A 20,929-nucleotide genomic window follows, 5' to 3' on the forward strand; every position below is an offset into this window, starting at 1 on the left:
TGGCGGGTGTATGCTCGGGTAATGCCAAGATAGTTTCCCCTGTGGAGTGGGGTGACACTGGGCTTCTGAGTCGTCGTTCATCATCCTGAGTTCACTGTTTTCCGGACCTGAATCAGTGTTTTCAGGAGACTTTTATAAGGTGTGGGAAAAGAACATTCAAAGGCCCTTGTGACCTGAAGGTGTGGTGGTGGCTTTGTGTGCGTGTGTGTGTGTGTGTGTGTGTATGCTTGTGTGCACACACGTGTCCTACATATACTAGCTGCCTGATGAATAGGAGCTTGGATAATTGGGGGCTGGTGGGGGTTTCTTTAAATTCAGTTGAGGGCCTCCCTGGTGGCGCAAGGGGTTAAGACACAATGTATGAAGCTGTTTGCAGCCATTGCAGCATGAGTACCATCCCCGGCCAGGGAGCTACCCACATGGTGCAGCAGACCTCTCCTGCCTCCCCACTGCTCCCCTCAGCAGTGCATTTCAGTAGATCTGTCTGTTCTGTTCCCCACTTTGTCTCTGGTGAATCCTCTCACCCCCCACACCTCTGGCCTGTACCCCAGTTCTTATATGCGTCAAATAAATCTTTTTAAAAAATAGAGTTGAAAAAATATAAATGTATGTATTTTAAAATAATTCAACTACCTGATTCACAGCACTTCTTTTTGAGAAAGAATATGTTCATTAGAACAAAACCTGACTCTTGCTGGGCAAAATCTCACTTGACAAAATGGTTTCTCCCAGGCTGATGCTTGCCACGCCTACCAGATCGTCCATCGCAACGGGATTCCCGATGAGCAGATCATTGTGATGATGTATGATGACATCGCCAACTCCGAAGAGTAAGTAGGGGGCACCTTGAATTTGGTAGGGGAAAACTTAAGGGCATTTACAGGAAAAGGCATAAAGGCTTGCAGGCACCCATAGAGTGGACCCTACAGTAGAATATAGACAGATTCTCAGGTGAAATTGCACAGGCTGCTCCAGTAGTGCTTTGGACATAACTCACGGGCACCTTGGCAGTGGCTGGAAGTAGGAAATGGGCGCTGCAGGGGATATGGGCCATTGTGCTGGAACTCTCTCAGCTCGGAGAGCTCTGTGTTGGGTCCTACAGGGCTGGTTCCTAATCCCTGGGTGGGCATCACAGAGCCCCCGACACGAAGGCTGGCTTGTAGGTTATACCCTCAGGCCCTGCTTTCCAGACTATTGACTTCCGTTATTTGTTGATTTGATTTCACAGATAGTTCCCTCCTGTGTACTTCTGGAGAAAGGCAAATAGAGGTACTAGAGTAACCAGCTCTAGCCTCCCACTCCTATCACCCTGCTGTGGCCCCAGCGCAGGGTGTGCCCTTCATTTTCTGTCCTGAGCTTTAACCCCTCAGCTTTCGTATCGAGGCCTTGTCTTCTGACCTGCCCTTTCCTGCAGCCCTGTTCCTCTGAGAGCTTTCTTGATGAGACCTTGTCTCCTGGATGCCTTGTGACTTCCACTGGGAGGCCAGCACACCCTGGCTTTGGTCCGTACTCAGTTTTCAGAGCTCAGCCCTTCATTGCTCCTGCCAAGAGCTGGAGTGTTGGGGGCACCCCGAGCTGCTGAAGTCACTTATGGGTCGGTGGCCATTCGCAATGAGACACGTGGACCACAAACAGGATCTTTTACTGCTTTTGTATGTAAACGGGTGTGTTTGTGAGGAGACAGGTTTGAGAACCTTCAGGTCAGGAGCTTCAGGCGTGTTCTTTGATTTTCAGCAATCCGACCCCGGGTGTCGTGATCAACAGGCCCAATGGCTCGGACGTGTACGCGGGGGTCCCCAAGGACTACACCGGCGAGGTGAGGCGGTGGGATGCGGGTCGATTCTCATTTCAGTGACTTTCTTCTCCTTCCTGTATTTCTAGGATCAGAACCTCACTAGATTTCAGGTCTCTGTTTCCTGTCAGTATTAAGACTTTGGAGAATTTCAAAAGACGGGGGGAAAAAAAAGGAAAACTGTCAAAAATAAGTTGTAGTTCACCACCTTTCAGTTTCTAGTTTTCTTAGACTTTAAATCTGAAATATTTCCTTCAATAAGACCTCAAAGTCTTGAGGAGTTGCTGTTCATCTAATTATAATGACCAGCGTTCTTTCCTGAAAATCACGTATTTGGGAGTTCTCCAGCGCCAAGCCCGGTGCCGCGAGCCTCTCCTCAGTGTGCCGCGATGGCTGCGTGACGTCGTCATATCACCCCCGCCACTGAGGCCGTGCGGACTGACACATCTTAAGAAACACCACCATGACTTAAGTCTTGTGATTTTCATGGTCTCTTTCTTAATTTCCTTAAGAGGAATGTTTTAGGAACTAAATTCCTCACGATAAAGAACATTTATCTCAAGTTTAGCAACTCTTTGTTCCATTTTTTTCGTCTTTTGAATTCAAGTGCAGTGAAGTGGAACACGCTGTACATGTGATAGTCATCCCTTTTTTGTGAAATGATTTCTATAGCGTTACATGGAAGTGTCTAGAATTAGATGGTAGGAATTGGGTAATTTTATTTCTTTTGTAATTTTCTATATTGCTTTTTTAAATGATCAGGTATAAATTTTACAAAATTTCCTTTAAGGACATTGCATGTCCTTGGAACCAGCCTTTCAGATAACAAACTGGATGCAGAGGGGAGGTCCCAGCGCTGATATGTCTGCCTCCCTCTTGCTGTCTCTGAGGTGGTGTGCTCGTGTGGCCTCTCTTACTTATCCCCACCTTCTGGCATCTTTGGGTTTCTCCACGGGGACTTCTATAACTGTCAAGAAGGTCTGCTGAGTTGCCACTTGTCAGGCTTGCTGAGTTGCCATCAGCCAGCGACCCAAGATGGCATTTGAGATGAGCTCACGGAAGTGCCCCAAAGATGCTGACCTTGCTTTTGGAGCCTTCTTAGTCCCAAAGTATCTGCTTGTAAACCTCGAGCCTCAGGGATGTGTGGGCCGGGGCCTCCGGTCTGCCAGGCTCAGCAAACACTCTGGGCAAGCTGAACAAGCAGCTACATCTGATCTCAAATTCCAATTCTTCGTAGGATGTCACCCCACAAAATTTCCTTGCTGTGTTGAGAGGAGATGCAGAAGCAGTGAAGGGCAACGGATCTGGAAAAGTCTTGAAGAGGTAACGTCTATTTTATGGAAATCACACTTTTTGGAATGACTTGGAACCCCAAAATAGAGAATCAGTGTCAAGGTTTTTTCTCCTTTTGATTTCTTCTCTGACCCATTGCTTGTTCAGGGGTGTGTTGTTAATCACATACTTGTGAATTTTCTAGTTTTCTTCCTGTCACTGATTTTTTTATTTATGCTATTGTGGATGGAAAAGGTACTCAATATGATTTCAGTGTTCTCAAATTTGCTGAGATTTCTTTTGTGACCTGGCACGTCTATCTGGGACTGTCTTCCATGCATGCAGGAGAAGAGTGTGCTGTTGGGTGGAACACTCTGGTTATGACTGCGAGGTCCAGCTGGTTTAAAGAATAGCTCAAGTCCAATGGGTCTTTATTGATTTTTCTCTCTAGATGATCTGTTGCTGAAATTGGGGTATTGAGGTTCCCCAGTATTATTGTATTGTCTACTCAGAATAGTGAATTTAAGCAGACATTGTTCTTTGCTCCTGACTTGTTCACCATAAGAATGACAGGATCAAGAACTTTGTCTGACTCCCGACAGGCTGCCAAGGCTGATGGCTTCTTTTGACAACTCATTTCTGTACTGAACTAACCACATGATCCATGGTCCCTTGTTATGCTTAACAAAGTGTTCCCGGTCACTTAAACCCTCTTCTCTGCTGCCCACGAATCCTGATGTTGGCATTTCCCTCATCCAGTGGAACAATCTGAGACGGGCATGAAGTGCTGTGGCTGTTCAGCCTGCAGGACCCACCACTGCCTCCAGCCCTGTGCCCTATCACAGCCATCTGGCGAGGAGCACCTTCATGCACACAGCTAACCTTTGTCTTCAGGAGCCAACCCCAGTGCTGCCCTGCAGCCTGTGGGTGAGAGCTGTCCTAGTAGCATGGCTAGCGATGTCAGGGGTTTAGCAGCATGCCTTCTGAGGGCCTTGAATGATAGCGTGTAGAGCCCTGGGCACAAGTGGGCTTGTAGGCATTAGTGCAGAGACGGACATCTGTGTGGGTGAACCCCATGGTCTCCCATGCTGAACCCTATGGTGAATGATTACAACTCTGCAGCCTGGAAGAGGGCGCCGCCTGGGGAGGGCGCAGGGTACCTTCCCAGACTGTGCAGGCCAGTTGCCTGGTGGGGTGTCTGAGCTGCAGGTCTGTGTTTGGCGGTGTGTCTGGCTCCTTTGCTCATTTGGGGGGAGATCTGGTTGGAGAGTGTGGCTTCCTGGGAGGAGGCCCAATTCCCAAAGGACCCCATATCCAAATCACACCTTTTCTGTCTGTGCTACCCCGAGGGGGCCTCTCCTCCTCCCACCCTCATCCCAGGCTCCAGGATGAGCCCTGTGGTTCAGGAGAACATTCAGCAGAGCAGAAAGCCCAGAGAGCAGGCCCTGTGCGCCTCTCTGTAGTGGTCAGGAGACGGTCATCCCCACTCCTCTCTGCGTCTCAGTTAGGGCACCTTTAAATTTAAAAAATTAAAAAAAAAAGGAAGTAGAACTAGAAAAAACCTTGGTTGGCACTGACGCTTGTTCTCACCTGCTGCCTCCTCCCCCTCGGCAGCGGCCCCCGGGACCACGTGTTTGTCTACTTCACCGATCACGGAGCTACTGGAATACTGGTTTTTCCTAATGACGAGGTAAGTTTTTCTTAACATCATAAAGACAAATTAGGAGAATGGCAGACAAAACTTCAGTAGTGTCCCGGGACCTGTAACGTGTTCTGGGACCTGTTTGTCATGTCCTGTGAGGGCGGGTCCTGGTGGGTGGCGGGTGAGTGGGGCACCAGCAGCCGAGTCTGTCCCGGTCAGGCTCCCGGCAGGCCCCTTCACGCCCCGGCGTCACCAAGTGTCTCAGCACTTGGCGCCTGCACCGACCCGCAGTAGAGCCAGCCTCTGAGAGCGTGGGCCAGAGGACATGCGAAGCCGCGCCCCCGCCCCCGTCCCGCTTAGTTATGGAAGAAAACACTTGGCCGCATGCTGGGGTAACATTTGCCGCAGTTATGCCTACAGGTTGGCAAATGAGGATCTGTAAAGCAACAATAGGACCTTACTAGTGGGTTTCCCAGCCAGTGGTTCTCTGGGTGTGTTGGTCTGAATATCCGTGTTCTTACCTTTCAGCTCCATGTCAAAGACCTGAATGAAACCATCCAGTACATGTACGATCATAAAAAGTACCAAAAGGTAAGTCAGCACTTGGGGCAGCACTTGGGGCTGCCTGGGGTGGGGGAGCAGCTTGACGAAGGCAGTGGGAATGAGCCCCTCATTCTCGTCAGGCCGCCCAGCTCCGACAGCTGTGCTCTCTGCAGAGTGCCCTTTCAGCCAGTCAGGGAGGCCAGAATTTATCTTTCGTCTTATGGCACTTGAGCCATTAGCTCAGAATCACCAAAGATCTTGTTAAAGCACAGACAGGGGGCCCACTCCCAGAATTTGACTCGACTGTGCAGGCTGGCCTGAGAGTCTGCTTCTCTGGGCGTCCAGGCGATGCTGAGGCCACGGTCCAGGGGCCTCACTCCCAGAGCTGCTGTCCTGGGACTGGGGCCGACTTGGGGCCATCAGGAAGGAAGGTGCCACTCTTGTTTTCTCTTTGGCCCTTGCTCGCCCCCTCTGTAGACGCCAGCCAGGTATATCCACATACATAGCATGTGCGTGTATGGTAACCTGTGGCGTGTCCTGCCTTGGTCTCCCCGTGTTGGTCAGTGAGGCAGCTTTGCTCAACATCATCTAAAGATTCATTTTCTCTGCTTTATTTCACTTGGTAGATACTGAATTCTGTCAGTGATGAAAGTATGTAAATGTGAATAACGCTGTGTAACAGCAGCGGTGCTGCCTCTTACAGCAGAACTATCTCCCAGAAGCAGCCATAAAAGACGCTTAAGAACGGGTCCAGACATGGGCCTCCCTGGTGGCGCAGCGGTTGAGCGCTGGGCTGCGAAGCTGCCCGCAGCCTCTGTAGCACAAGTTCGATTCCCGGCTGCCAGGCGAGGGTCCCACATGGCGCGCAGACCTCTCCTGCCGCCCGCTGCTCCCCTCAGCAGTGTCCTTCTGCCTGCTCTGCTCCCCGCTCTGGCTCTGGTGAATTCTCTCACCCTCCCACGCTTCTGACTGTACCCCAGTGCTTGCATAAATACATAAATAAATCTTAAAAAAAAAAAAAAAAAAAAAAAAAGAACGGGTCCAGACAGCAGGCAGTCCCAGAGCAGCATTTCCCAGAGGACTGGGCCTGCTTAGGTGCGCGCTCACCTGTCTCGTTCGCCCTGCAGATGGTGTTCTACATCGAGGCCTGTGAGTCTGGCTCCATGATGAAGCACCTGCCCAAAGACATCAATGGTAGGTGGTGGGCGCGGGCTCTGGGCCGGCGGGTGAGCGGGTGTCTCAGAAGTGCAGTGGGCGTGAGACACCGGAGCTTGGCAGGGCCCGGACAGCCTGGCGTGCGGGGGTGATGCGCGGCCCACGGCTCCCCTGCCCCTCGCCTAGTGGTCGGGGTAAAGAACGTGCACGTGGGCCTCACACACTCTCCAGGGCCCTGTGAAGCCTCTCAAGCCCCAGTTTATAGTCCAGACCACCATGATCCTCTGTAACGCATTACTTGTGGCCCTCTCTGATCCTCACTCTTCCCTTCTGTAAAATGGGGATAAAGATTGTGCCTTTCTGTTGGCCAAGCCACACTTTCAGTGACAACATTTGTCCAGCACGCCTCACAGCCCATGGCAAGCTGGCTAGTATAGGGCAGTTTCCAGTCACAGTGTTTCTTCAATAAATGTTAACTTCCTCAGCAAACAAAATTAAGTCTGTTCTTCAAGTTTCTGGAGCTGTTAGGACGTTTCAGCTTTACTCCAAAATAGCTTGATGTCTCAATAAACTTGAATGGTTGCTTATGGCTGCAAAAAGTGTCTATCAAACAGCTCCTCTTTCTTCCACGTTCAGTTTTCCACAAGTTACTGTAACGGAGTGAACAGAGCCGGGCGAGCTGCGTTTGCCGCTCTCCTGGCTGAGGAGGCACCAGCCAAGGAGGAGGGACTGAAACTTCCAAGTGGAATGACAGGAGATTAAAAACGTGACTAAACACTGTCTTTAATTCCTCTAGTTTATGCAACTACTGCCGCCAACCCCAAAGAGTCGTCCTACGCCTGTTACTACGACGAGAAGAGGGCCACGTACCTGGGGGACTGGTACAGCGTCAACTGGATGGAGGACTCGGACGTGGTGAGCTCCCGGGGCTGCTGCTCGCGGAGGCGTGGCCACGGCTGGGATGGGCGGAGGACTTGAACGTCTTCATTTTTGCAGGAGGACTTGACTAAAGAGACCCTCCACAGGCAGTACCAGCTGGTGAAGTCGCACACCAACACCAGCCACGTCATGCAGTACGGGAACAAGGTGAGTCGGGAGCCTCGCAGGCTGGCTCACCTGGCAGCGTGTCTCGTGGGGGTGAAAGGGCATTTGACTCTGCCAGTTCAGGTCACGGCCGGGCTTTGATCAGACCTCGATAGGTTCAAACTCATGAAGTTTTGAGACTTCAAGCAACCGGCTTAGCCTCCCTGGATCTGTTGCCTCCTTGCTCATACCTAGTGTACAAGGAGCGCTGAAGAGGTGGTTTGTCTAAAACACTAACGTGGGGGCCTCCCCGGTGGCACAGTGGGTGAGCGCTGGGTTGTAAAGCTGCCCGCAGCCTCTGCGGCGCCGGTTCAATCCCCGGCTGCTCCCCGGCCACCAGAGGAGGGTCCCACAGGGCGCGCAGCTCTCTCCTGCCGCCCGCTGCTCCCCTCAGCAGTGTACTTCGGTCCTTCTGCCTGCTCTGCTCCCCGCTCTGGCGAATTCTCTCACCCTCCCGCGATTCTGACTGTACCCAGTGCATGTATAAACAAAAACAAATAAACAAACAAACAAATAAATAAAACATGCCTCTATAAAAAAAGAAAAAAAAAATTAAAACACTAACGTGGGCCCAGCACACAGTCAGCTGCCCAGTGGGAAGCTGCTCCTTGGGCTTCATGGCCTTGTCCCGGAGAACCCCAGCCCTTGAATTCTCGGGGGTTTCCAGGATGTCACCTTTACCTTTGGGCTATCAGAGACTCCTCCGCACCCCGCTCCAACTATGTCCGGAAGGAACCTAGGTGGTTAGATCAGTCAGTTCATCGGGCTGTCTGGACAGGTCGCAGCAGGTCGCTGCTGAAGGTTGGTGCCTCCGGGGTGCTTCCCTGGGGCTGTGTGCAGGAGGCACGTGGTGTGGGGTTCCCCAAGTGACCTGGCACCATCTGAGAGCTCACTAGCTCAGAGCGGTGCCTTCTAGAGGGATTTGTGAGCCAGCAGCACAGCCACTTTTAGCCCTTCATGGGCCGGAAGGCCTGTGAGCCAGCAGGGTGGGCACAGGCCAGGAGGAGCGCACTTGGCATGCCACGGCCCCGTCAGGCTTCAGGTGCGGCAGAGGAATGATGGAGGAGAGAGAGGGCAAGAGGCCGGTCACTCAGAGCTGGGGGCTTCCTGCGGGTCTCGCCGGGGATGGGAGTGAGGGAGGGAGACCCAGCAACAGTCCCCTGCCCTGGATTTTCCATCCTCTTGACAGTTTCCTCAGCTTTGGCTGTTTCCAGTATGGGCTGAGGAGGCCGGATGGATCTTTTTCACACCAGCACCAGTGTTCTGTCTCTTGGTGGATGTTTTGTTTTGTCTTAGAATTGTTTTTGATTATTCCTGCTTGGTTTTGGAACAAGAATGCTTGTAGCTTTTCTTTGGCTCTTGCTGGGATCCAGTCTGTAGCGGCCTCTGTGGTCAAGCCGCGCCCAGCAGTTAGGCCCTGGTTCCAGCCCAGCTCTGTGGCCTTGGTTCTACCCGGACCTCAGCCCGGACCTGGACAGATGCTGTGCACCCTCCTACTCCTGTTACAAGGACAGGTGGGGCGCACGGCCCGAAGTCATTGCCGGCTGAGACACCCTGGTCCGAGGGCCTTGTGACGGGGGCAGCATTTACTCTCAGATGTGAGGGGACACCCGTCCCTCTGCCCTGGATGCCCGACACCCCCAGAGTTCATCACTGGTGAATTTCAGGTGCTCAGATCTGTTGCCTCGTCCAAGCTGAGGGCCAAACCCGTGTTTTCAGGCTGTGATGTGGCCTTCAGTAGTTCCCGGGCCATGGGTGTGACCTGTGAGGGTACGTCTGGCGCTTCCACTCTGGCCACTCAGACCGACTTTCTCTGCATGTCTCTCCCCAGTCCATCTCCAACATGAAAGTGATGCAGTTCCAGGGTGTGAAGCACAAAGCCAGTTCTCCCATCTCCCTGCCTCCAGTCAAAAACCTTGACCTCACGCCAAGCCCCGAGGTGGTCCTCTCGATCCTGAAAAGGAAGCTGATGAGAACCAATGATCTGGAGGAGTCCAGGAGGCTTGTCAAAGAGATCAATGCACACCTGGAGGTCAGTAGTGAGAAAGGAAGCCTTTCCAGGCCTGCTTCCAGCCCCCAGGCCTGGTGCCGGTGCTCCCTCCATGCCCTCCCCCCGCCCCTCCCCCACAGGCACGTGAGGAGGAAGCCAGCCTTTGTTCTCTGTGTCGCAGAGCAAGTGAGCAGAGCTGCGGTTCCTCCTGGCCCCTCTGGTAGCAGGGGGCAAGGAAACGGGGACCTTCTCCTGCATCCTGCCAGGCGGCTGTGGGGGGGTGGGTGTGGCCCTCCGTTACGCCCGGTTGCTTACAAGACATTTTTATTTTGCTGCTTGACAAGTTTTTAGCTAATCATGTGTCTAAAAATTCCACTCCACAAACATCTCTGCCTTAGGAAGTCACGGCCACAGTCTAGAGTGCTTCCTGAGATGTTTGAGCTATCTCTTCCCATCGCTGAGGCTTCGTAGCGCGTCCAGCCCCACAGCTGCCCTATCTGGACAATCACGTCAGCTTGTTGGGTGGGGCGGGTGCAGCCACGCGGCCAGGGAATCCAGGAACGGGCTCCGAGTGTGCTGGACAGAGGCTGTGCCCCCACCCAAGCCAGCCCGGGGCTGCTCCTGTCCCAGCGTCGGCTCAGCGCAGGCCTCGTGTGCTAGGACAGCCTGAATTTTCATGAAAGATCTTTAAAACCCTCTGTGACCAGTTTTTAACTGATAGCTCACCGTCCTGCTCATCAGGTCTCCACAGCATGCTCCGTGAGCAGGGCCGATGTCTGGGTGTCACAGGTCACAAGGCCAGCCTCCGCCCTCTTAACACGCCTGGACGACGGACCCCAGAGAGCCTTTGGGATGGGTTGTATTGCTATTCGCTGCATTAGAAACGAAGACTGAGATTTTCAAAATACGAACTCATTTAGAAATAACAAGCCATTTTGTGTTAATGCAGACACGTTTTTTAATGAAAAATAGTCATTTTGAGTAACAATTATTTTGCTGCGAAGAGCAGCATTACTCCACCTTTTCCAAGACTCTTCTGCCCAGAGTGATGGCATCGCTGCGGTCACTTCAGCGGATGGGCTCTGTAGTTCTGGCTGGAGTATTTGAGGAAAACCCAGCCTCCCACAGATACCTAGCCGGGAAAGGGTTCTGGGGGCCCCTCGTGCTTCTGGCCCCCTCTTCCGACACACCGTGGGCAGCGAGTTTTAGTTGTGCTCAGACGTGAATTGAAAGACTGGGTGGGGGGGCCTGGAGAGGGGCAGTCAGGGGCCTTGACCCTGACCTTGGTCAGGGGAGCAGCAGCTTCCTCTTAATCATGCCAGTTTTCATCTTCTGGGAAGAAGCTGCTCCCTTTGGGCCCCTCTGTCCAGCTGTTGGGTGCTTTCTAGAATGGACAGAGGTGCCATGAACACACAGCAACTGTCTTTGGGACACAATTTCTGTATCTCCTCCTTCCTCAGAGTGGCCAGGCCTGCTCCTCAGGTTTTGGGATTTACATGTTTCCATCTTGCCAGCAGGGCCCTAAAAGGCCTTTGTGAAGTCTTCTAGTTGTTCCACACACTTCTCTTGCACATCTTTCCCCTTCAATTTTTACCCTTTGGGTAGAAAACCAGCTGCTCAGCAGTTGGGGTTCTGTGGAACCTGCTTTAAGTGAGATGCATTTCCAGAAGATATGTCTCTTCACAGGCCAGGACTGTCATTGAGAAGTCGGTGCAGAAGATCGTCTCCCTGCTCGCGAGGTCTGATGCTGAGGTGGAGCGGCTCCTGTCTGCACGGGCCATGCTCACGGCGCACGACTGCTACCAGGCGGCTGTGTCCCACTTCCGCTCACGCTGCTTCAACTGGCACTCCTCCGCGGTGAGCCCAGACCCTGCGGCTGCTGGCTGCCGAACCCACCTTCTGGCCTCTCTCTGAATCTGAAACCCAAAAGCTAAATTAATATTGTCCACTGGCAGTCAGATCAGATGTATTAACATCTAGAAGGTTCCATCCAGGCTAAGAAACAGTGCGCTCATGTCATAGGCTTTTGATGGGGAGAAGATGAAAGTCATCCAGGCTCACTGGCCCTAAGCCTTGGCCACAGACGCTGAATTGCCCCTGTGGTTGGGAGCGTTTGCCGCTCCTGGATGCCAGGAGCTCTTCACTTTGCTGTCTCTGTCAAGACCCATTCCTCATACCAGCCACCCAGGACTTCTTCCTGTTTGGTCTGTTGTGACCTCTCTCCAAGGCGTACTGATGACGTCAGGCCCTGGCCCGTGGAAGAGAAGCAGGGACCCACTTTCTGCAGGCTGTGGGATGTCCAGTGGGACTCACCCAAAAAGCGCTGTCTGTACTGTGCTGCGTGACTCCTGCTCGGGCAGGGGTGAGCACACGGCTACATCCTCCCACAGCTTCCTGGCTCCCTCACCCTGTTTATATTAAAATATGGCTTTATTGGACACAGCCGCCCTCTCCGTGGCACGCGGAGCCCGGCCCTTTACAGATGCCGCCTGCCTCGGAGCTCTTCTGTCCAGCACGGCAGCCATGGGCCTCACGTGGCTGCTTAAACTTGAATTTTAGATAATTGACGTGGAATAATATTTAAGCCCAGTTCCTCAGCTGCCCGGATCACATCTCAAGTGGTTAGTAGCTGCCAAACATTCCCTGCCTGCAGAAAATTCTTTGGGCCGTGCTGTGAGGCCCATGCTGGACAACTTCCAAGGGTGATCGGCCGGGGACATGGGGGGCAGCTCTCCATTATTAGGATTTTATGTTTTCATTTATTTAACAAAGTATTTTTCTTTATCTATTTAATAATTAAGATTTTCCCATTTAATAAGGGTCTCTGCTTTATTCTCTGGTCTTTTGTGGCCTGTGGGGAGGGCTCACACCCAGTGAACCACTTGGCTCTTTCTTGTGAGGGTTCTCCTACTGCGAGTTCTCAATAGAAACATCCCCGTAACTTCGGTGTCACCTTCCTGTGGCAGTCGGCTTGGCGTTCACTGGCCATCCGTCTCGTCATCGGTGTGTCCCTCTGGGAGTGAGGGGCCCAGAGCCAGGAGCTGGAGGATGAGCGATCCCTGGTACCAGGGGGCAGAGCTTGGGGTTCTCATCACCAGTCCTGCTCGAGGAGGCCTGCCAGGCAGGCACAGGTGCCTTTGTCTTGAGAGATGATCCGTAAATCTCCCCAAATGATCCACCTGTGTGGAAAGGGGGTGCGTGGCCCCCAAAAGCTCAAGAGCCACAGGTCTAGATGCCTCTCCTCTGTCACCAGAGGTGGGAGGCGCCCAAGGTGAATGGATGGAAGTGGCATGAGGTTGATAATGTGTTTCGGTCTGTTTTCCAGCAATACGAGCATGCGCTGAGGCTCCTGTACGTACTGGTCAACCTCTGTGAAGAACCTTACCCAGTTGACAGGTAAGTCAGCGCGGGAACGCTCTGCTCTCCCATCTGCAGGCGGGCAGCCGTCCTGCCAGCTGCTGCTGCGGAGGAATCAATTGAGACGAATCCCCACGGTCATGGTGGGGCGGGTCTGTCACCGGGGCTGCCTGTCACATGTTGGTTTTGTCCTCATTCCCTGGGGATTCGCTGTGGCTCACCAGCATCTCCTGTTTCTTACAGAATAAAGATGTCCATGGACAAGGTATGCCTCTCTAACAACTGAAAGAGCACACCCCGGATGCCTTCCAAGTGTGAACACCCCCGTAGCATGTGCCCTGCTCAGACTGAAGAACCGGAGCAGGAGGGAAGCTGAGCTGCGGCTCCAGGCCTCCTGGGCTCGCGGGCCAGCCACTCCGGGGCCCTGCCAGGCCTTTTACCAGATAGCTGCTCACCTCCGCCTTCTCCCCAACCGCAGGTCCTGTGTGATGCTTGGAAAAAACTCTTTGAGTTTTGGGTGGGCAAAGCTCTGTGTTGAGAAAGGTTTTCATCTTTGCCGATTGTGTGTAATCTTTGCCCAGGACGCTCGCTGGGGCTTCTGTGTCCTGGGAGTCTTTGGTCTGAGGAATTTGAAACGGAAACCTTTAAGAATGATTGTATCGAGAGGGACGTACGCCCCAGATGAAATCTTATTTTTAGAAAATATTAGGAGATTTGATTTGATTGCTTTTGTATTTAATTCCACAACAATGGATAAGTCTTAGGAAAATAAAGATTTATAACTGAGCCTGAGTATTAATTTCTGGCCCCTGACTTGATAGTTATGCTCCTCCTCCTCCTGGTAGGGCTTCCCCTCCCCCTTGTTCTGCTAAGGGCCTCTTTGCACTCCTGGGACTTAGCAGCTTCCTGTGCCTTTGCTACTTGCTGCTCTTCTTGTGCTGGTGTGCCTTTCCCTTCCTCTGATATCCTCAAGGTGGAAGTTCCTCCTTTTCCTCAGAACTGCAGCTTCCTTTTCTTTCCACCCATTATAAGCCCCTACCTCTTACCGTCTGCATTTTCATCCCTTCAGCATGTGTCAGGATCTGCCCTTAGGGAGCTTCTCCTGGGCTAAGGCTTCCAGCCTTGACGTTGCTTCCCTTGGCCCAGTGCTCCCCACATAGGGAGGTATTTGAGATGTGTTTGGTTAATTATGTGCAAGTGACACTAACGATACTCAGGCCGTGGAATATTATGCAGTGAGAAAAAGGATGAAACACTGATATGTGCTACAAGATGAAGGCAAGTGAAAAGCCAGTCAGAAAGAGCATGTCTTCTGATGCCGTCCATCAAATGCCCAGAATAAGCAAAACTAGAAGCCAATCTAGGTATGTGGTGCCTAGGGGTGGGGAAACAGTGATACCGATGGTGCGAGGCTGCTCTGTGGTGATGGTTGTACAACTGAATATACTAGAAGATGTGAAATTGTGCTTGTTAAATGGGAGCATCATGTGGCTTGTGACTTGTATGTCAACAAAATTATTTTTAAGAATAAACCACACAACTGTCGAGAGAGAGAGAGAAAGCAAAGAAACAAGTAACACTAGCCCCTGACACGTAGGACAGCCTGCCTTTATGTAGCGAGGCCTGTCTTGCTCAGCCGTGATGGACCCTTTACAATTCACAGTTCTGAACAGGAAGCTGAGATCCTGGCAGGTGGTGTGATGCCTGTGGCAAGTTCAAAGTGATACTTACCTTCCTAATGGGCTCATATTTTTTTATCAGCACAGATGACCTGAGTGAGTCAGTTGACTGCAGGATAAAACAAGCTGTCGTCCTATAGATTTGGGGGAGCTGTACGGTTTTAGGTAATAAGTACGAGCCACTCAAGCATAGCGCCGGGCACGCCTGCGGGCTGGCTGAGGTGTAGAGAATGCAAGTACTGAAAAGTGCAGTTTTTAAAGGGAGTATCTTAAAAGACCTCAGGATATTGGTGGTTAAGAACCCCGTACCACTGCTAACTTCCCATGGTGCCCTGCTTCTCTTTTTTGTCTTTCCTATAGAACCAAAGTCTACTTATCTACTTAATAAATACAGAAATGGGAGTGTGGGTGGCTCTAAACGTTGAAAGCAGCCATGTTTCATTTCTCAAATAAATACGTTTCACAAGTCACAACGCCTTGTCTCTTTTTCTTCGAGTTATGGAGGCTTGTGGACCCCAGTAGACATGGGCTTTCTCCCGTGTTCAGCCATTTTCTATTCGATTTCTAACAAAGTGACTTTTCTCTGTGTATTACAACTAGGACCAGCACCCCCCGCCCCCTCCATTTCATCCAAGACGTGCTAACGTGCACTTCTGGCATGAGAGGTTGCTGGTACAGAGACGTTTGCAGCAAAATGTGGTCATTCCCTCCTCCCCGAAATCCCCTGAGTCTAGTATTCACACTCGGCCGTCCTTTCTGTGTACTTACACACCTGCACAACACGTGCTTTTTTACTTTTTCCATGTAAAGTAAAACAAAACCACACGAAACAAACGTTTAGTGAACGGCAAGGTGAGACCCTTGTGACCACGCCCAGGTCCAGAAGTAGAACTTCACCGGGTGTAGGCGGCCGTGGCGCAGCCTGTTGGGCCCACCTCGCCCGTGCTTGGCTGTCCTCAGTGCTGCAGGGAGACTGGCTCCCGCGACTGGGGCGGCTTGGTAAGTCCAAAGTGTGCGGGTTGGAGACTCGGAAGGTTGCAGCTCCAGACCTGACTCTTGCTCGGGGGAAATCAGTCTTCGTTCTTCTAAGACCTTCACCTGATTGGATAGGACCCACCCATGCTGTGGGGGTAACCGCTTCCACTCAGTCCACCGGCTTAAATGTCACCCTCATGCAGAAAACATCTTCACAACAACCAGAATCGTGTCTGACACATCTCTGGGCACTGGGCCCAGGGGTGCTGGCATGACCCAACTGAGTTGCCACAGCAAATCGACCATCCCAGACCCCCAAATCCTTCTTTGTGCTCCATCCCGGTCCCAGCTCACACCCCGGCTCCAAGTAACCACCTCCTGTGTTCTCTGTGACTTCATCACGCGCGCGCCTGGGCACCGGGTTCGTCTCGCCCACTGGAAAAATGCTTCTGTCACCTTTCATCTACAGCCTCTCCTCCCCTTGCATTTCCAGTTTCTGTTGAAGAAACCAGACCATCGAGCTGTGGCGTTTCTCAATCAGGATTGTGTTGACTGCACCCTCGCAGCGCTCTTGGTAAGTTCTCACACCTCACCTCCCCAGCCGCAGCGGACCCGCGGGAGAGCCGGCTGCGTCAGTCCCGGGGCACGCTGGCTGATTTCCACTCTTTTTTGGATGTTACTTGCTGTCCCGTACTTAGAGCCGTGAATTCACGGCGACACGGCAGAATGGAGACATTCTTGTCCTCTGTTTTCATGTATTTATTAGGAGACGCTTCCCCTTACTCCCATACCCACCGGTGTAGCGCGGGCAGGAACAGAGGGCAGATGCCAGTCCGTCCTCTTATGTTCCTGATTTTTTAAATCGGCTCCCTTTCTTCCACACACTGACCAAGGAAGCTTTCCAAACGCCATTTTGATCTCACAGGTGTAGCCGTATCTATGGGTTTAAGTCCATTACATTTCTTGTCTTCATCGAAGCTCAAATTGTGCATCTTTGACCGGTGGAATCCTCCATGACCCGAAGCCCTTTGACGCGCCCCTAGTAAACGTGAACAGCTTCCTTCCATCGGGTATGTCAAATGTCCCACCCCTATCTTATACGTTTTCTTGGCCCCAAAGTTGGGGGTCAGCAATTTCTCCAGGAAACCCTGATTTCATGTCACAAGAAATAATATTTCAAGACAACCTGAGCGCCAAGAGTGCTTGTGGCTATGCTGCCAACCAGGTCCATCCAGGAGCCCCGGCTCGGCCTGCCCCACCCCGCAGCTGCAGGCTGCAGGGCCCCACCCTCTCGAAATGGCCAGCCCAGGGCCTCCCCAGTGGCGCAGGTGGTTGAGCGCAGCGCTGTGAAGCTGCACACAGCTTCTGCAGCGCCGGTTCAATCCCTGCCAGCCGCGGAGATGCCCACATGGTGAGGCAGACCTCACCTGTTGCGCCCGCTGCTCCCCTCAGCAGTGTATTTCGTCGGTCTGCCTGTTCTGCTCCCCGCTCTGTCTCTGGTGAGTCCTCTCACCCTCCTGCACCTCTGGCCTGAACCCCAGTTCTTATATAAATAAATCTTTAAAAGAAGGAAATGGCCAGCCCAGCGGACAGCACACTCTTCTTACATTTCCTCTGACTCTTCGCTTTCTTTCATCTTCCTTGTTAAGAACTAGTTAGACTTCACCCCACTTGCAAGCTGACAAGTTTACCTGGCCTCGGCTTGAGGGTGCAGGCGGATGATACGAGCCTCCCGGGATAGAGACAAAGGACCTTATCTCTTCTGACACATGGGTGGCGTTACTTTGCTTTTGCTTCGACTCTCCTGCCTGCCAAGAGGCCCAAGGGTGACGTGGAGGTGGCCAGGACAGGTGCCTCGCACTCCGGCGTCTGGATCAGACTGAGAAACCTTGCGCACAGAGACCTCCAGCTGTTCAGAGAAGGCTGCCGAAAACCTGGGAGGCGCGCCTGTCTTCCACGGTGACAGGCGTAATTTTATTATCCTGGTGTGTGAGGGGGAAGCTGCTTTCTTCCCAGGAGAGAGACATGACCTCTCTTCCAAGACTTAAAAAGATGGTCTGGATAAAGCCGCAGTGGCCCTTCCCCAGATGCAGAAAGGCCAAGGCCCTGGAGAGCCGCTCTGAGCTGTGCCAGCTTCTCTAGCCCCGCCTGCTCCTGGCCAGCTCCTTGTCCTTCAGACCCAGCGTGGGCATCCCTGCCTCCTGGCAGCCCTCTGGTTCCTGCAGCTGCCTTACAGGCCCCATGACACCCTGGGCCTACCTACTGCTGTTGTCCCATTAAACTGACAACAGGCCCACGGCTCAGCCACCCCCAGATCTGAAATCACCCGTGCGTCCTGCAGACCATACTGCCCCGCGAGAGGTGGCGTCCCTTCCTCTGGGTGCCCACAGTCCCGCCCAGGGTACCGTCCCCCTACACCCTCAGTCATGTAACTGTGGCAGTGAACCCCGCCCCCTGCCCATCTGCACTACCCTGGACTGACTTTTCAATAGATCTTGGGGCTCCACGCTGCCCCCCGCCCCGGCTCATACGGGCGCTGCGGCAAGCCTGGGACGCCAGGCCCGAGCGCGCCCATTTTGAGAATGGGGAAGCAGCACAGAGACGGGAAGCAGCGTGTCGAGGGCTGGCAGCTGGCCCCCAGCCCGGGCTCCTGACCCTTCCCCTGTGCTGACTGGCGGTTCTGACTTTGCGGTGGCCGGGCAGCGGCCGGGCCCTTGGCCTAGGGCCGGGAGGGTGCAGGGGCGGTTCCTGGAAAGGGCTGCTCAGCACCCTCTTCCCGGTCGATAGCGAGCCATGGGGGGTGCCAGGGCAGCCTCTGCTGTGAGCTGGCATTTTTCCACGCGATGCCTGGCTCCATGTGACCTTCCTGAGAAGGAAGGGCCTGGTTCCTGCCACAGCTGCCCCGTCTCCCCACCTCAGATGACCCGGGTGAGCAGAGAGTGACCTCGGCCCAGGATTCTGGCCAGAATCAGCACACGCGGCAACCGCATCTGCCAGCGGGCGTCTTCCAGACGGGCCTGGGGATGCCTGGTGGGAAGCGGGGCATGGCAGGCTGGGCTGGGGGCTAGGGGCCTCTCCACCACGCCCCGAGGACCTCCCGCACCTCCCTGTCCCTCCTCCTTCTCAGGCCTTGCCCTCCTCTGCCCGTCTCCCTGCAGGCCTGGCCCCCGCCCACGGCAGAGACGCGCTCACGCTAGGGCAGGTGGGGCGCACGCTCAGGGTTTCCCAAGGGATCTTTACACACGTGGGCAGTTCCGAGACTTTCCCCAAAGGGCAGGACTCCCCTGGCAGCTGTCGCTCATGGGCAGCCGCGGGGCGGGAGCAGCAGGCAGGCCCGTGGCTTCGGCGGCACTGCCCGTGTGGAGAGGAACAGGGGGCCCTCGATGGGGGGAGGGCAGCCTCGCGCAGCGCAGCCTCGCTCTGGCCTCTAGCGCGCAGGTCGCCTGCCCCAGGTTCCACGGTGTCCTCCAGGTTGGCAGGTGGAAGCCCCAACCCCACGTATCCTGAATGTGACCGGAGACAAGGCCTGTCACGAGGTAACTGGTTCGCAGGCCCGTGTCCTTACCAGAGAGTGACCCCAGGGACTCCCCGTGCAGAGAAAAGGCCACACGGGGACGCAGCGGGAAGTGGCGTCCGCGAGCCGAGCAGCAGCCCGTGAGCAGCACGGGAGGTGCGGGAAGGGGACCGTGTGCACAGCAGCTGGCTGGGGTCACGGCTGGGTGTCCGTGGCTTTTGGAAATGTGCCTGTTTCCTCCTACCTGGTCCACGGATGCCCGGCCTGGGGAGTCCTCCAGGCCTGGCTGTATCCGGGAGCACCCCCTGCATCTCACACAGGCCTGGGGCCAGAGTCCGCAGACGTTTGTTGACCGACTGAACGAGCTGGCGGATGCCCAGAGACTCAGCTAAGTCCTGGTGCCCTGCGGCTGCAAGGGAGCCGTCCGCTGTCTTCTGCCGTTTCCCTGGACCTGCGGCAGGGCTGGCACCGAGCAGACACTCAACAGACAGGGGTCTGTGATCAGTGCTGAGGACACGGACACTAACCGCCCAGCTCTGGAGGAGGAAGCAGAGGTATCAACCCACAACTGCCATCCAAAGGGTAACGCTCGTCAGAGGGACAAGCCCGGGGCGCTGCGGGAACATGGACAAGGGGTACCAGGCCCGCCTCGGAAGTCAGCCGGGAGCCAGTGGGCTCTGAAGAAGGGGCGGGGGCTGAGTGACTCCTACAGGGAATGGCATTCCTGGGGTAGGCAGCAGAAGCACGAGGGTGAGAGATCATTCTGGAAGTGACACGCGGGGGCCACGGCCTCTGGTGGAAAGTGTGGGGGCCTCCTGCCCCCTCGCTGCAGAGGGGCGCAGGCTGCGACTGGCCGCTGGGCAGCGCGCGGCCCCTCCCGAGAAGGCGATGCCGCTTTCAAAAAGGCTTTTATTAAACTCCCCAGGGAGCTTCTGGCACCACCACGGCCACCTCGGGGCTGGCCCCCCGGGCGGGTCAGCGCGGCCCTGGGGCGGAGTCTCTCTCGGGTGCCCGCGAGGGGCTGCCGGTGGGTGCAGGCTCCCCACGGGGCTGGGGGACCCCTCTCCTCGGCACACACCCCGAGGCCCTCCTGAGATGCCGGTGGGTCCCCAAAGTCCCGGGTCCGTGCTGGGAGCTCCGGTGGCCGCTGTGGCCAGGCCGCTCGGGGGACAGTCCCGGGGCGGGGGGAGCCGCGGGGCGCGGGGCCGGCCGAGGCGGGGCGGGGCGGGGGGCCGGGCGGGGCCCCCCGCGATCGGCTCACAGGAAGTTGGGCTCGCGCACCACGAGGCAGGGCGGGCCGCCGCCGCCGTCCAGGGGCCGGTACACGAAGTGGAAGTCGCGCTTGGGCTCGCTGCGCAGCAGGTAGCCCTTGATGCGGTGCGGCAGCGCGTCGTCCGCCAGCTGGAAGCCGCGGCCGTCCACGAGCACGAAGAGCCGGTGCTCCCGCGGCTGCGCCACCGCGAACTTCTCGGCGCACTGCGCGCACAGCGCCTCGGCCGGGGTGTCCGCGCGCGACGCCAGCGTGCGCGCCTGCCGCTCGGGCTCCAGGAACGACACGCAGATGAAGTCCTGCGGGGACGGCGCGGTCACCGGGCGGCCCCCCCTGCGGGCGGGGCGACCCCCCCAGCCGCGGGCGCGCGCCCCCTGCGAGGCCACGTCGGGGCGCCCCGGAGGCGAGCGCGCGCCCTGGCGCTTTGCCAGCCACGCCGTCTCCGCGCCCCCCGGGCCTCCGCCCCCCGGGCCCCCGCCCCCCCGCCCCGCCCCCCGGGTCCCCGGCCCCGGGCCCCCACCACCCGGGCCCCCCGCCCCCGGGCGCGGCGCTGGGCGTCGAGGGCCGCGTCAGTGAACCCCGAGGAGCAGCCCCGCCGCAGCGGCCGCGGTCCGGCTGGGGGCTCGCGGGGGGCAGCCAGCCCCAGGGAGGCGCAGG

General features: G+C 55.2%; 2 protein-coding genes across 5 annotated transcripts in view; one reads left to right on the forward strand and one right to left on the reverse strand.

Annotated features, from left to right (window-relative positions):
• Window positions 1–14,980, forward strand: part of LGMN (legumain) — a 61,195-nt gene extending 46,215 nt beyond the window's left edge. For all 4 annotated transcript variants that reach the window (XM_037504022.2, XM_037504024.2, XM_037504023.2 and 1 more), the window contains 12 exons: window positions 733–830; window positions 1,735–1,816; window positions 3,030–3,115; window positions 4,679–4,754; window positions 5,235–5,297; window positions 6,377–6,443; window positions 7,201–7,319; window positions 7,401–7,490; window positions 9,319–9,519; window positions 11,164–11,334; window positions 12,803–12,873; window positions 13,078–14,980. In XM_037504022.2, coding sequence (XP_037359919.1) covers window positions 733–830; window positions 1,735–1,816; window positions 3,030–3,115; window positions 4,679–4,754; window positions 5,235–5,297; window positions 6,377–6,443; window positions 7,201–7,319; window positions 7,401–7,490; window positions 9,319–9,519; window positions 11,164–11,334; window positions 12,803–12,873; window positions 13,078–13,120 — 1,167 coding nt within the window. In that variant the 3' untranslated portion in view covers window positions 13,121–14,980. The remainder of the gene's footprint in view (window positions 1–732; window positions 831–1,734; window positions 1,817–3,029; window positions 3,116–4,678; window positions 4,755–5,234; window positions 5,298–6,376; window positions 6,444–7,200; window positions 7,320–7,400; window positions 7,491–9,318; window positions 9,520–11,163; window positions 11,335–12,802; window positions 12,874–13,077) is intronic.
• A 5,279-nt stretch (window positions 14,981–20,259) lies between these two features.
• The window catches only part of RIN3 (Ras and Rab interactor 3), a 116,854-nt gene continuing 116,184 nt past the window's right edge, over window positions 20,260–20,929 (reverse strand). The window contains exon 10 of the mRNA XM_054692877.1: window positions 20,260–20,571. Coding sequence (XP_054548852.1) covers window positions 20,260–20,571 — 312 coding nt within the window. The remainder of the gene's footprint in view (window positions 20,572–20,929) is intronic.

Source organism: Talpa occidentalis, unplaced genomic scaffold, assembly GCF_014898055.3.
Source record: "Talpa occidentalis isolate TD23 unplaced genomic scaffold, MPIMG_talOcc4v2.1 talOcc4.11, whole genome shotgun sequence".
Lineage (NCBI taxonomy): Eukaryota > Metazoa > Chordata > Mammalia > Eulipotyphla > Talpidae > Talpa > Talpa occidentalis.